This window comes from Leptodactylus fuscus, chromosome 1 (assembly GCF_031893055.1).
Source record: "Leptodactylus fuscus isolate aLepFus1 chromosome 1, aLepFus1.hap2, whole genome shotgun sequence".
Taxonomy (NCBI): Eukaryota; Metazoa; Chordata; class Amphibia; order Anura; family Leptodactylidae; genus Leptodactylus; species Leptodactylus fuscus.
The window spans coordinates 244530552-244546797 of record NC_134265.1 but is presented as its reverse complement, the minus strand read 5'-3'; the positions used below and the strand labels follow the sequence as shown (position 1 = coordinate 244546797).

At 44.0% G+C, this 16246-nt stretch overlaps 1 protein-coding gene across 2 annotated transcripts in view; it reads left to right on the top strand.

Moving 5' to 3' along the window:
* The first annotated feature begins 256 nt into the window (after positions 1-256).
* Positions 257-16246, top strand: part of FAM13A (family with sequence similarity 13 member A) — a 187206-nt gene continuing 171216 nt past the window's right edge. Inside the window, exon 1 of one of the 2 annotated variants that reach the window (XM_075285036.1) lies at positions 257-353. In XM_075285036.1, the coding sequence (XP_075141137.1) occupies positions 315-353 (39 nt within the window). In that variant the 5' untranslated portion in view covers positions 257-314. Of the gene's footprint in view, positions 354-12004; positions 12025-16246 lie in introns of those variants that run through there. The other variant, XM_075285028.1, reaches the window with a different exon arrangement.

The following is a 16246-nucleotide window of genomic DNA, read 5'->3' as shown; positions in this document are numbered from 1 at the left end:
ATTTTGTAGCGTATTTTCCGCCGCTAGTGTGTAGGTGTGTACACGCTGTACAACTAGCTGCGGCTACTGTACTAACAAGGTTGTGACGCTTGGGACAGTAAACACACGAGTTCTATTAATTCAATAGCTGCCACTATACGCTACTAACGTTGTAGTTTTACGTAACACAGCGCGCAGATTGACTGGAGGGAAGTGCAGTAATTGGAATAAGCGTCCTCTGTGAATCGGGCTGTGGCGCACGTGTGGCGTGTTTACAAACAGCATGGTGGGAGTGACAGTATAGAGCTGTGTGTGGACTGTGCTGCTCTTCTAACATGCTGGGCGCTATCTGTGGCGGTGGCGGGCTCTCTCAGGTAAGTGCACCATGTCTTGTGAGGCTTGTGTGGAGCCGGGGGTTCTTGTATGGGCACCATTACAGCCCGGAGCATACTGTCCCGTGTCCCTCGGCACATGTGAGGGAACGTCATTGCAGTGTATAAGGCTGGTCAGTGAGCGGCCATGCTGGTAACATGTGTAGATTTGTTTTAGCCATTAACTTAGTTTCTACACGGAAATCCTGAAGCCTGCCATTTAGTATGGACGGTAAACAAGCCCACTGCAGGGTTTCATGTCGTCCCCATAACTACTACGCCATACGTGTCTTATGTATAGAGCGGGTGTGGCCACAGCTATACTAGTACAGTGGGATCATGGAGGCTGCGCGGCTGGAACCTACTGCCCTCAAGTTATGCGGAGATTGCGCCACGGGACACACAGCGCTATCTTTCTGAAGAATTGCGTGCGCAATACACGTCATCCGTATTGTAATGGCCATTAACCCTCTCACTGCCAAGGGCCTCTGGAAATTTTGCACCTCCAGTAGCCAGAGCAATTTTCACAGTTTTGAGATGGACAAATCAAAGCTAAACTGCAACATTAAAAAAGCATCCCCCCCCATACCTATATATTAATGAGGACCTTTAATCAGATTGGGCACATGCAGTTCTATATACTGCTGGAAAGCTGACAGTGCGCTGAATTCAGCGCACTATCGGCTTTCCCTATCTGTGCCCCGGGTAAAGAGCTTTCGATCCCGGTACCATAGTGCTTTACAGTCAGAAGGGCGTTCCTGACAGTCAGGTACGTCCTTCTTCACAGCAGCGCCTATCGCGCCGTACAGTGTGAGCGGGGAGGAACGCCCCCTCCCTCTGCTCACAGTGCTCGTCCATAGACAAGTACTATCAGCAGGGGAGGGGGCGTTCCTCCATGAGCGCCAGTGAGTGTTTTATGTGCTCTGCGGCAAAACCGTTTTTTTTAAACCGGACACAGAGTAGGACATGCAGTACTCTGTGTCCAGTTTAAAAAAAAACAAAAACGGTTTCGCCGCAGAGAGCTCAAAACGCTCACAGCCGGACTCTGCACGACAGGTTTCCGTCTTCTGCATTCAGAAGATCAGAAGATGGAAACTTGAAAACGGAGTTCGGGCACTGGTGTGAACCCAGCGACAGTTGGTTCAGGGTCTACTGGAAATTTACTAGTCTGCTGCTGGTAGTTTTCCCATTTTACTATATGGCAAGTGGTTGCTCCTTCCATGTAATGCCATTCCTGCAATTGTGAAGTCCTTCTGTATGGCTGCTACAGTTGTAGTTATACCTATGTGCTTAGTAACAAAAGACATAGCCCATGGGTGACAACACGGCTCCTAGAGAGAGCAAGCTGGCAGACCGAATACTCGATTGGTGTGTAGGATTGCTGTGGAAGTCCAGATCATATCTGAAGTTTTCTCACAGCAGACTATGGAGAAGTTTTGCATCACTTGCCAGAGTTTTTCTCTAATTCACAGGCTTGTTGCTCTGATGTGGGTTCATGCCTTCTGCCTGTTTTGCAGTCACAGCAGGTCAAAGTCTATGACATGGTTATGAAAATGTAAGGTCAAACTCCCGAGGTTAAATTATTTATTGTAGTAATGTGAACTAACGCTATGGTGTAGGACAAGAGATAGTGCTCTGCCGTCCATTGGTATTTTTTTACCATGTAGAATTTATTTTTGTTTCCTGCAATAATTTACACACTAGGGGAGGACTATGGCTAGGTTCATATCTGCGTATGGGTTTCCTTCATACAGGCAACCTAATCCACATAAAAACAGGTTACCGTATATACTCGAGTATAAGCCGAACTTTTCAGCCCAGTTTTTGTGCTGAAAAAGCCCCCCTCGGCTTATACTCGAGTCAGCAAAAAAAAATAATTTTTTTTTTTTTTTTAGGAGGGGGGGGTCTACGACCAGCCACAATATTAATGAATAGAATCTCCCATAAAATAGTGCAAAAAAAAAAAAAAAGATTTAAAATAAAAATAATTAAAGTTCTAAATTACTCCTTTCCCTGGAATACATACAAAAGTAGAAAATGACTGTGAAACACATACACATTAGGTATCCCTGTGTCTGAAAGTGCCCGGTCTACTGAATATAGGGTATCTGCAGTGCTCCTGTTCTATCGGGAAGGGGTTAATAGGAGCACTGCAGATACCCTATATTCAGCCAGGCTGAATTCCAAGCGGGGGAAGAAAAAACAGTCCTCAAGCTCAGGGAAGGGGCAGACAGACAACCAAAACACCCCCTCCCCTTTCCCAGCACCCAGTATCTACTGTACTCAAAAACTCTGACCATTTTAATTTTTGACATTTTCCAGTAGCTGCTGCATTTCCCCCCTCGGCTTATACTCGAGTCAATAAGTTTTCCCAGTTTTTTGTGGTAAAATTAGGGACCTCGGCTTATATTCGGGTCGGCTTATACTCTAGTATATATGGTACCTTAGGAAACCCGCGGACCACATAGACTATAATGGGGTCTGCTTGGTTTCCATTCAGTTTCCGCCCGAAAATGGCGAAAAATGCGAAGTGAAAAGTGCTGCTTGTACAGTGGCTCAATGGTGAGTAATGCATCCTTGCAGCACTGGGTTAGAATCATGCCAAGGACAACATTTGCAAGTAGTTTGTATGTTGTCCCTGTGTTTGATAGGTAATGTAGATTGTGAGCCCTATATGGGGCAGTGACTGTCAATGTCTGTAAAGTGCTGTGGAATATGATGGCGCTGTACAAGTAATGCTAGGTTCACACTTGCGTTTGGGTTTCATTTCTTGGGGACACCCTGAACAGAACCCTAATCTGCTTAAAAACGTGGTTATCTTCAGACCCCATAGATTATGGGGTCTTCCGGGTTTCCACTCCAAAAGGGCATAAAATGCGTCGAGAAAAGCGCTGCTTGCAGGTCTTTTCTCTTTACATTTTTAAAGCGGAACCTAGCCTAAGATAAATAAGTATAATGACGGGAATTGTTAAAGCTTGTTTACATGGAGGAATTCCTCTTCAAAAATTGGCCCTGCAGTAGAAAGGTAGAGCAAAGCCTTGGGTTTATACCCTAAGGCCAGGGCCCCAATGGGTTGGAAACACTGTGATTTGCCTGCGGTAAAAACAGTGCAGGAAGATTTGCAGCGTTTTACAGCAATTGCAAAGTTGATGGGATTCTTGTGAATCCCATGCCCACTTTGCGGGGAAAAATGCAGCTCGGACACGCTGCGATTTTCCAAAACCGGCACAGTTTTGGAAATCGCAGCATGTCAATTATATCTACGGAAATGCCGGTGGCTTCCCCATAGATATAATTGTAACAGAAAGTCCACAGAGGAAAACTCCGAACTTTCTGTTCACAGCCCTGCAGGAAGAACCGCAATGCGTTCCCGCTGCGTTTTTTTCCACAGCTCTTTAGCGAGACGTTTCTCTTATACATTGATACTAATCATGCACGAGGCCTCAACAGCAACATTCATTGGCAGCAAGTTTGAGAAGGACATTTCTTTTTTCAGCCTGCCGAAAAAGAAGCATCAATAACTACCTGAAAACGATGGGAGGAAGATTTCGGGTGGGGACTGGAACTGACCTTAAGGCCGGGGTCCCACGGACGTAAACGCCGCAATTTGCCTGTAGTGGAGACGTTGTGGGAAAAATCGCTGCGTTGTACAGTGCAGGCAAAGTGGATGGGACACGTTGCAGCTTTGCAAATCGCAGCATGTCAATTATATCTACGGAAACACCGGTGGCTTTCCCATAGATATAATGTTAAGAGAAAGTCCGCAGAGGAAAACTCTGTGAACTTTCTTTTAAAAGTACTGAGGAAAGAACCGCAATGCGTTCACGCAGGGGTTCTTTCCGCAGCGCTTTAGTGCTGCGATTACGGCCCGCCGGGCCTTAGCCTTAGGCAGAATTCAGTTCAAAATCCGCTCCAAATTCCTCCGTTTTTGAATATGCTCTTGAAGTGTAATTAAACTTAACAACTTTAGATTTTCTGGAACAATTTGTGTCAGTAATACATTTTGTAAAACTCTACTAACAAATCTTGTCTCCTTTCTGTGAAATTCTGTATTTTTTATTTTCCTTGTCCCTTTATGTGGAGCTGTCTCTGCGTCTCATTTCCTCATTGTATAGAGACTATGGGGCTGTGTTTAGTGAAAAGAAAATGAGGGTGGGGGAGGATCACTTCAAAGGGCAATATCTCGGGCATTCTAAATCCTAGAAACTTGCCTTTGGTGCCATGGTGTCTGATATTAACCCTATAGAGACACAGCTCAAAAGTGACTTAAGGACCAGGCCTCTTTTTTCAAAACTGACGTGTCACTTTAAATGGCAATAACTTTGAGACGCTTTAACTTACACAAGTGATTCTGAGATTGTTTTTTCGTAACACATTGTACTTCATGTCAGTAGTAAATTTTAGTCGATATGTTTTGTCTTTAATTATGAAAAAATAGGAAATTTGGTGAAAATTTTGAAAAAAATGCAGTTTTCAAACTTTGAAATTGCAAGCCTTTCAAATAGAAATCCATACTACCCAAATTTTTTCATAAATATAATTAACCATGTCTCTGATTTATGTAGCAATCAAATTTTAATCACCCTTTCATTTTTTCAGATATTATAAGGCTTACAAGTCAAACAGTAATTTTCCAAATTTTCAAGAAAATTTCCAAAACACATTTTTCAAGGGACCAGTTCAGTTCTGAAGGGAACTTGAAAGGCCTCTCTAATAAAACCCCCGAAAGTCACCCCATTCTAAAAGCTACACTCCTGAAAGAATACAAAACAGCAGTTAGAAAGTTTCTTAACCCTTTCAGCATTTCACAGCAATTAAAACAAAATGGAGGTCAAATTTACATTTTTCAATTTCTGTCACTAATATATTCATTTAGCCCTAGAATTTACACATTTACTAAGGGTTAAAGGAGAAACTGCACCCCACATTTTGTTACACAATTTCTCCCGAACATGACAATACCACATATGTGCTGGTACCCTAATGTACGGGCACACGGTCGCTCTCAGAGCGGATGGAGCGCTAATTGGATTTTGTAGGCCAGATTTTGCTAGAATACTTTTCAGGCGCCATGTCCCGTTTGCAGAGCCCCCAAGGTGCCAAAACAGTGGAAACCCCCAAAATGTCACCCCATTTTGGAAACTAGACCCCTCAAGGAATTTATCAAGGGGTATAGTGAGCCCTTTGACCCTACAGGTGTTTCACAGATTTTTTTACCGTTGAGATGTGAAAATGAAAAATTACTCTTTTTATAATAAAATGTCACTGTAGCCCCAAATTTTTCATCTTCACAAGGGGTTAAAGGAAAAATTGCTCCCCAGATTTTGTTACACAGTTTCTCCCGAACACGACAATACCACATATGTTCTGTTACCCTAATGTACGGGCACACGGTCGCTCTCAGAGCGGATGGAGCGCTAATTGGATTTTGTAGGCCAGATGTTGCTACAATACTTTTCAGGCACCATGTCCTGTTTGCAGAGCCCCCAAGGTGCCAAAACAGTGGAAACCCCCAAAATGTCACCCCATTTTGGAAACTAGACCCCTCAAGGAATTTATCAAGGGGTATAGTGAGCACTTGGACCCTACAGGAGTGTAACAGAATTGGCCCAACAAAAGGAAAAGTGACATTTTTTGCTATAAAATGTTGCTTTAACCTCAAATTTTGCATTTCCACAAGGGGTTAAAAGAGAAAATGCACCCCAAAAATTGTCAAGCATTTTCTCCCAACTACAGAAATGCCTCATATGTGGATGTAAAGTGATGTATGGGCACACTGTAGGGTCCAGAGCTGAAGGATCTCTATTGGGATTTTGGAGGGCAAATTTAGCTGAAATCTGTTTCAGGCACCATGTTGCATTTGGAGAGCCCCTGAAGTGCTAGAACAGTGGAAACCCCCCCAAAATGACCCCATTTTGAAAAATAGACCCCTCAAGGAATTTATAAAGGGGTTTAGTGAGCACTTGGACCCTACAGGTGTTTCACAGATTTTTTTTACCATTGAGATGTGAAAATGAAAAATTACTTTTTTTCCAATAAATCGTCCATTTAGCGCCATATTTTTAATTTTTGCAAGTAGTTAGAGAATTAAAAGCCCCCCCAGTTTGTTACACAATTTCTCCTGAACATGGCAATACCCCATATGTGGCCATAATCTGCTGTATGGGTAAATGGTGGGGCTCAGAATGGAAAGATGGCTATTTGGCTTTTGAGGGCAGTTTTCAGGTGCCATGTCGCATTTGCTGAGCCCCTAAAGTACCAATACAATGGAAACCCCTCAAAAGTGACCCCATTTTAGAAACTACACCCGTCAAGGAATGAATCAAGGGGTATTATCATTTTGAGCCTAAAAAATGCTTCCCAAAAATTAATGTACAAAATGAAAATTTTAATTTTTAAAGAAATATGTCATTTCGGTGCCCAATACGTTGCACCCACTTTGTATTGTCAGAGACCTGCACGCCTAAAACTATTAAGTGGGCGATCCCGAGGGGCAAAAAATTATATATGTGTGTGTAAACTGCTGCTTGGGCATACAGCAGGGCTCAGAAGGGAAGGAGCACTGAGCTTTTTAGCTTTTGGGGTACAGATTTAGAGGGACTTTCTGGGTGCCATGTTGTTTTTGCAGAGCCCTGGAGATGCCAGTGAACTGGAATTCCCCAAGAAGTGACCCCATTTTGTAAGGGCAAAAGTGTCATGGCATCCAAAAAAAAAACCCAAACCGTCTAAGTCTGTGCTACAAAAACCATATAACCCTTCTTCCCTTCTGTGTCTGGCTGTGCCCTAATATCAGTTTATACCCACATATGACATTACGTACTTTATCCCGGGTACACCAGTGTCATACATGTGTCATACATGTGGCATAAACTGCAGTTTGGGCACACAGCAGGGCGCAGAAGGGAAGGAGCGCGATGAGGCTTTTGGAGTACAGATTCAGATGTTTGGTATCTGGACGCAATGTCATGTTTGTAGAGTCTGTAAGGTACCGGAAAAGTGGATTCCACAAAGGAGTGACCTCAGTTTGAAAACTGCACCCCTCAAAGTATTTATCAGGGTGTGTAGTGAGTATTAATATCCCGGACGTGACTGCACAGCGGATGGTGAAGAGGGAATATATAAGCAGTGCGGAGAACATTGCAAACACCAAATTGCCTACTATGTCCCAGTAGCTCCTATGATTGGGGGAGTCACTCTGGGGGTCACTTTGGGGTCACTTCTGGTGTCTTTTCGTTCATAAGCTGTAAATCTGGGGTGTCCCCTGATATCCGCTCGCACAGCTTATATATTCTCTACCTGATGCAGCCAGTCGTGTTCTAATAATTTGGCGGTTTTTGCGGGCTTTTGTTCTTGCATTACTAGATGCTGTATTTTCTTTATTTTTCTGGTGACGTGGCCATATAAGGGCTTGTTGTTTGCGGGATGCGATGCATTTTGTAATGACACCATTTTTGAGTGCCTACAACTTACCGAATACATTTTATTAACTCTTTTTTTGCTGGATTAAAAAAAAAAAAAAATCAATTCCGGTATTGAGTTTTACCTTTTAAATTTTTCGCCATGCAGCGTACAGTATAAGTAACATATTATCTTTATTCTGCGGGTCAGTGCGGTTACGGCGATACCTCATTTATATTATTTTTTTATGCAATACTAATTCTGCAGAATAAAAACACATTTGGAGACATAAATCAATGTTTTTTGCATCGCCATATTTTGAGAGGCGTAACATTTTTATTTTTTGGTTGACAGTGTTGGTTGAGGGCTTATTTTTTGCGGGACAATGTGTGCTTTTTATTGGCACTGTTGTGAGGTGCATTTGACTTTTTGATCACTTTTTATAGCACATTCTGTAAGGTGAGATGGCGAAAAATCACTACTTCCGGCGGGTTTTTTCCGTTTTTTTTTTCTGTGGTTCACCGTGTACATTAAATATTGTTTCAGTTTTATTGTACAGATTGTTACGGACGCGGTGATACCAAATATGTATTGTTTTTATTAATTTTTAGGTTTTTTTTCTATATAATTCATTTTCTATAGAGAAAAAGGGTTTTTGGAGCTTTATAACTTTATTAATTGTTTCAAAACACTTTTATTTTTTTTTTCCACTTTTTTTTTTTAACTTTTTCATGTATCCCTTTAGGACACTTGGAGGAGTGATGATTGCATCACTGATCCACTATCATAGAGTGAGATACAGGCTGCAGTAACAGCCTGCACGTGTCACTCTGCAAACAGGAAGTGAGCTGTGCGGACGGCACAGACTCACTTCCAGAAGACGCCGGCCAGGATACAAAGGTGAGTGGGACTCAGGGCTGGCTGGGGTCACTAAACAGACCCCTGGCCACTTAGTAGGGATACCAGCACCCCCCGATCTCGCAGCGGGGGGTGCTGGGGACCCCTACACGATCGGGCAACCCGTTGTTTGCCGTGATCATGTTTGATCACGGCAATCAACGGGTTAAAACCCAAAATCGGCACTCATGTCCGATGGAGGGTGATGGAGCAGGGTGTTAGGTGTCAGATACAACTAACACCCGCTCCTAGAACGCCCGCACTGCGCTGCGGGGATTGTTTACATCCATGTGGTACTATTACCACATCGGTCGTGAAGCACTAGACATCCATGTGGTAATAGTACCACATGGGTCGGGAAGGGGTTAAGGATGCGGTTCTACCTGTTTGATGTGATGTGATTACAGAGATATCTGGTTAAAAACACAGTTGGGATATCTACCGTGTATGTAGCTACAGCCTGTACACCATACACAAGGAATATCACTGGTACCGCACACTCTTGTTAATAATAGTGGTGGTGCTAAGCAAAAGAGTTCTCCAACCCATATTCAAGAATATATATATTGCTGCACACACCTGGGATTTCTTGTGATGAATAAAGTATTTTTTTTTTTTTTTTAATGAAAAAAGTAAAGTAAAAATATTTATTCATCACAAGAAATCTTGGGTGTGTGCATCAGTTTGTACTATTGTACACCATAGACAGTGAGAAGCACTGTAGATTGGGATGACATCGGACCGGCAGGACAACACCACGCTGATTTTTATAATTATTATAATAATAGCAGTATTGGTTTGGACATATTTGGTATGAACAAAACCGCCAGATGAACCTTGTAAGATGAATCACGCGAAGTTCACCCAACAAATACTCTTGCTGCGAGCTGGCGGCTTTACTAATTTTCTCCCCATTTCTCCCCGCTACTGCCCATGGCCGCCTTTGCTTCCACCTATATACTGCAGATGGGTCATACTGCAGATGCGTTTTAAAGGGTCATATACTGTGGGGTGGGTGTGTGGGGACCATAAATAGTGGAATCATGGTGGGGGGGTTATATACTATGTGGAGGCCATACAAAAGGCCATACTGTGTGGGGTAGCCATAAGAAAGGCGTCGTATACTATGGGGGTGGCATAAGAAAGGGGTAATATACTTTTTTGTTATATCATATTAAAGCTACAAATATCACAAAATTATGGATATGACATGACTAGTGTTTTACGAATTTTGACACACTGAGTTCAAAAGGTGGCTTATGCACACAGTACTATAAGGCTTAGTTCACATGCAAATCCGTGGGTGCATATTCCGTCGCGGGAGCTGCGACGGGATGTTGGTGCAGTCCACGGCATCCCGTTGCGGTTTTCCACTCCGGATCAGACCCAAATGAATGGGCCTAGTTTGGAGGGTGCTGCTGCAAGGCGGACGCCGCAGCTGATTCAGCCGTGCAATCCACCTGAAGAAAGGGCAGCTCGCTTCTTTTTTTCTGCTAGCGGTCTACATAGACCACCATTGTGAGGGGGCGGATTATGACGTGGATTCCGCGCCATAATCAGCCCCCTCTGTGCCCATGTGAACGAGCCCTTACAGCTGTGCTCGTATCAGAACTACACTCACCGGCCACTTTATTAGGTACACCTGTCCAACTTCTCGTTAACACTTAATTTCTAATCAGCCAATCACATGGCGGCAACTCAGTGCATTTAGGCATGTAGACATGGTCAAGACAATCTCCTGCAGTTCAAACCGAGCATCAGTATGGGGAAGAAAGGTGATTTGAGTGCCTTTGAACGTGGCATGGTTGTTGGTGCCAGAAGGGCTGGTCTGAGTATTTCAGAAACTGCTGATCTATTGGGATTTTCACGCACAACCATCTCTAGGGTTTACAGAGAATGGTCCGAAAAAGAAAAAACATCCAGTGAGCGGCAGTTCTGTGGGCGGAAATGCGTTGTTGATGCCAGAGGTCAGAGAAGAATGGCCAGACTGGTTCGAGCTGATAGAAAGGCAACAGTGACTCAAATAGCCACCCGTTACAACCAAGGTAGCCAGAAGAGCATCTCTGAACGCACAGTACGTCGAACTTTGAGGCAGATGGGCTACAGCAGCAGAAGACCACACCTGGTGCCACTCCTTTCAGCTAAGAACAGGAAACTGAGGCTACAATTTGCACAAGCTCATCGAAATTGGACAATTGAAGATTGGAAAAACGTTGCCTGGTCTGATGAGTCTCGATTTCTGCTGCGACATTCGGATAGTAGGGTCAGAATTTGGCGTCAACAACATGAAAGCATGGATCCATCCTGCCTTGTATCAACGGTTCAGGCTGGTGGTGGTGGTGTCATGGTGTGGGGAATATTTTCTTGGCACTCTTTGGGCCCCTTGGTACCAATTGAGCATCGTTGCAACGCCAAAGCCTACCTGAGTATTGTTGCTGACCATGTCCATCCCTTTATGACCACAATGTACCCAACATCTGATGGCTACTTTCAGCAGGATAATGCGCCATGTCATAAAGCTGGACTCATCTCAGACTGGTTTCTTGAACATGACAATGAGTTCACTGTACTCCAATGGCCTCCACAGTCACCAGATCTCAATCCAATAGAGCATCTTTGGGATGTGGTGGAACGGGAGATTCGCATCATGGATGTGCAGCTGACAAATCTGCGGCAACTGTGTGATGCCATCATGTCAATATGTACCAAAATCTCTGAGGAATGCTTCCAGCACCTTGTTGAATCTATGCCACGAAGAATTGAGGCAGTTCTGAAGGCAAAAGGGGGTCCAACCTGTTACTAGCATGGTGTACCTAATAAAGTGGCCGGTGAGTGTATATTAGTTCTGCTGTACAGTTACATGAGGTCTCCATACCATACATGTTACAATTTCAATGAATTGTACACTGTAGTTCTTAATATCAGGGGAAAAAATATGGATGCAAGATCACAACCAATTTGAAATCTGTTCTGGCAATTTTCGGTCACAATGAATGCCATTGTAATACCAGGATAGAGTTGCTCACCCTTCCTAGGACATAGCTGAGCAGGCAAGCAGTTACAAAGCACAGCCTTTTCCCATACTAATAGGGTTTAGGCTCCTGTCACATGACTCTTTCCAGTTACCAATAGCTGCCTGGAGATCAGGTTTCTGCTGCTTAGTGCTTTTCTCAGCCATGTGCATGCTTGTAAATCAGAAGTAACAAGTAGTGTATATTATCTGTACGGAGATTGCTACCAGTGCATCCAGTTATTAGTGCTATCCGGGACGGGATTATTGGAGCATTGCAAGAAGCCACTTGGATTTTATGTTTGCATCTTCTCGCTGTTCTTCCAGACACTTCCTGAGAGCATGGGGGCTGGAGCCCTTACTTTATGTGTGAGTACAGACATGTCCTATGAGTCATTGCAGCCTGGAACTCCCCACTGAATATAATGCTACTTCCATACACACATCATGCTTCATTATTAAATATTTGCTAGGAGAATAGAGATAATGAAATATTTACTAGGAAGCTGTTACTGTCTTTAGTCTTTGAGTACTTGTGTAGTTTTGTAGTAGATATCACAGTTACAGGCACCATGGTTACTGCATAGGTCTGTATGTAACCTTAGCCGGAGTAGTAGTGCTGTTTTTTCTAGTGCGATGTGAAATGTCCACATGTAACAAGTGATCAATGTGTTATTCTGATACCAAATTCAATGATCTTTTCACAACAGCTCCAGCGTAGTTTTCATTGCTTCTGATGTGAACAGCAATTACATTTGTTTACTTTTTTTTTTTTTTTAAATCAAAGTAGGCTTTTTTTGTATTTTTCACTATTGGAAAACCTGTTGTTAGAGATTGACAGCCCTTCATGTACCACCATACCACCATGGGTACAGAGATGGCAGTGTCTTCCATCTTCTCAATCTGCACAGCTCATCCTCGCCTACAGTAAACTGCCTACACACTGGGCTGCATTTTCCATGTGATAGTTTCCCTTTCAGTGTAAATTCACACTGTGGGATTTCACACTGATTTTAAGTTGGATTCGGCACCAATTTTAACCCTTAGGACTCGTTCACACATGGGCGGTGGGGGTGGATTTTGACACAGAGTGACACGGGAGCCGCGTCACTCTCCGGTCAAAACCCGCCTGCCACAATCATCACGGTCGCGGCTTTCCCTTCTGTAGCTGGCTCAAATGAATGAGCTGAAATCGGAGGGTGCTGCCGCTAGGCGGAAGCCGCGGCCCAGCCATGGCTTCCGCCTGAAGAAAGGCCATGTCGCTTCTTTTTTTCTGCTAGCAGAAAAAAAAAAAGCAATCTACATAGACCATTATTTGTAAAGGGGTGGATTTGGAAGCGAAATCCACTTCAAAATGCGCCCCTTTGTTCACGTGTGAATTAGCCCTTAATCCCCGTTGTTTTCTATGGGAGACAGAAATCAAAGCAGGATGCTAAAACAAAGAATAAATGTCCTGCTCGATCTTGCTCTGGTTTCTGTTGGTCTTTTTTTTTTTTTTTTTAAACTTTAAATGTGTGAATATTTTATGTTTAGAATTATTGTTATCTAATGTTGTGTATATCGGTATATATTTTGAATAAATCAAAGGGGTTATTGCCCAATGAAATATTTGCCAAGTTCCCAAAATAACAAGTTAACTGAAGTCAGGGCTCGTTCACATCAGCGTTGTGAACTCCGTTATGCAGGTTTCCGTTTCCTGTCTAAAACAGAGGCAGGAGACGGAAACCTGCAGGAGTCTCTCTCACCCATTCATTTGAATGGGTGAGAGAGATGTCCGGCCGTGAGCGGCGGTGAGCGTTTTATGCTCTCCGCCGTGAAACCGGGTTTTATAATCCGGACACAGAGTCGGACATGCAGTACTCTGTGTCCGGATAAAAAAAAATCCGGTTTCGCGGCGGAGAGCATAAAACGCTCACCGCCGCTCACGGCCGGACCCGGTCTGTGCTTTCCGTCTTCTGGCATGCAGAAGACGGAAAGCACAGAACGGAAAGAAGAACGCAGGTGTGAACCTAGCGTCAACTGAATTTATTTGGGAAAAAAACCCTAAAATCAAGATACTTCTGTTTAATATTTGTTATGGCTTCCCCTGGTGTTCCGTGATCATTTTTCAGAACATCTGGGACCAGGGGTAAGGGAGCCTTCACATGGAGTATACGCTCCGCTCATTCTGAACGTAAAAGTCGTTCAGAATGAGCGCGTAAAAATCAGCTCCCATTGACTTTAATGGGTGCCGGCATACACGCGTATCACATTGAAAGCAATAGGGAAAAAAGCCTCCCATTGATTTCAATGGAGAGCGCTCGTATGCTGGCACCCATTCAAGTCAATGGGAGCTGGTTTTTACGCGCTTATTCTGAACGACTTTTACGTTTTACAGCCTTTTTTTTTGTGTGTGTGTGTGGGGGGGGGAGGGCGCAATTAATCTCTAATAGCACACAAAGGGAGCAGACATTAGGGATTGATTGCCCTCCAGTGTGTACTACCCTAATGCCTGCCCCCTTCCCCCCAGTGCTTGGAGGACAACTCCTCTACTACCCCCACATGTGTTTCACCTAATACCATCAGGAGTAGAACACTTGCAGGGGCAGCCATTAGGGATTGATACCCCCACATTTGCTATCCCTGATGGTATTAGGTGAAGCCAGTGCCGTAACTACAAATGATGGAGCCCCGTGGCAAACTTTTGACATTCTCCTCCCCCCCCGACTGATGCCGAAGACCCTATCTGACCCCACCTCCCCTGCATTCCTGCATGCACTGTTATGCCCCTGTAGTGGCCCCTGCACACACGGTATGATGCCCCATAGTGGCCCCTGCACACACGGTATGATGCCCCATAGTGGCCCCGGCACACATGGTATGATGTCCCATTGTGGACACTGCACACACGTTATGATGTCCCTTTGGGGACACCCTTGTGCACAAGGTATTATGTGCCATTGTGGACACCCATGAACAATTGTTATACTCTGGGGTCTTTTCAGACCATGTCACGTGACCCGGGGCCTGCTTCACGACGCATAAGGATGCAGGCCCTGGTCATGTGACGTCAGGGACGTCACACAAGTAGGCCCGAAGCCTGCCAGGAGAGATATGTAAATAGGGCCCGTCACTGGCTGGAGTAACGGCCTATTAAAAAAAACAAAATGAGCAACCCTCAGCGGGCCCTGTGGCAGCCGCTACCGCAGCTACCCTGGTAGTTACGCCCCTGGGTAAAACACATGTGGGGGGTGGCAGAGGTAAACATACCTTTTTTTTTTTTTTTTTTCTTTTAGGAAAAAACTGATGCAAATGTATGCGCATCCGTTAGCGAATCGGTTTTTCTTTTGATGCGTGAATTGACATCAGTTTGGATCAGGTTTTTTTTTCTTTATTAAAACAACGGATGCGTTAAACTGACATGAAAAACATGACGTGAAAGGGGCCTAATGTGTATGTTGCTGGTAACAAGAAGCTGCTTCGATTTTATAATAACAGATACCATTCTTATGTGACCACAATGAGGTAGATGTTCTCAGGGGGTCATAACAAGCATGCAACAGGACAGGATCAGGTTTCCCCTTCCAAAAAAACAATGTCTGAGGTCATGTGATTACTTAAGGAATTTACTTTTTGTTGAACAAGTGCACCACAGTTTCAGATTCTGTCCTATTGGCATTCCTATCCTGAGGGAAGTGTGTGTGTGTGGGGGGGGGGTGTCAAGATGACTAGTTTCATACCTCAGGAGGGAATTGCTCAAGATGGGTTTACTGTACATAATGGTCTCTAATTTACCATCGGGACCCTTACTGATTAAAACATCAAGAAAGGTCAACAAGTAAACCTCATGCCAATAGGGTTGATGTTCAACCCTATGACAAAATCCCACATTTTGACTCCTCGGTTTAAACCAAACTGCAGGCAAAGGTTCATAACTGAAACAAAGTAACAGACATTCACAGAATTGTGTTAGTTATCTGGATTGATGGGCAGTTTTGGTTATTGTTTGATTAATTGACCAGCCCTAGCCCACTAGCTAACTAACTCAGTCCCCCAACCCCCTCCCCACCCCATCATACTTTCCTGTCTTCTTGTCCTGGAGATGACTTTGAGGGGTCGCTGTCCTCTCTTCTGTTGCACCTGGGATTCAGAACTGGCGCCTACGCAATAGAACGCTGCTTCTTTTTGCTTTTGCTGGCGTTCTATTACGCAAGCGCTGGCTCCAGCTCTGGATCCCTTGTGAAGGAAGCATAAGAAGAGGAAGTGAGTGTTGATGAGTATGAGGGGGATGGGGGAGGAGTACAGGTGACGTCCAGTCTCTGGAAACATCGAAACAAAACATTACCAGGAAATCAGAAAATGTGTTTGGGCAGTCACATGGGTAAATATACTTTTTTTTTTTTTTTTTTTTTTAAAGGAAGTAAATTAGAAGTTAGGCGGGTGAGAGGGATTAGTTTAGTGGTAAAGTTTAAATTTATCCCGGACAACCCCTTTAAGATAGCTCATTAGAGATGAGCGAGTATATTCGATCGAATATCTCTGCCACATAGCTCCCGGTGCAAAAACACTTCCGGGGCATCGAATTTTTACCGCCCCTCCCACCTTCCCTGGC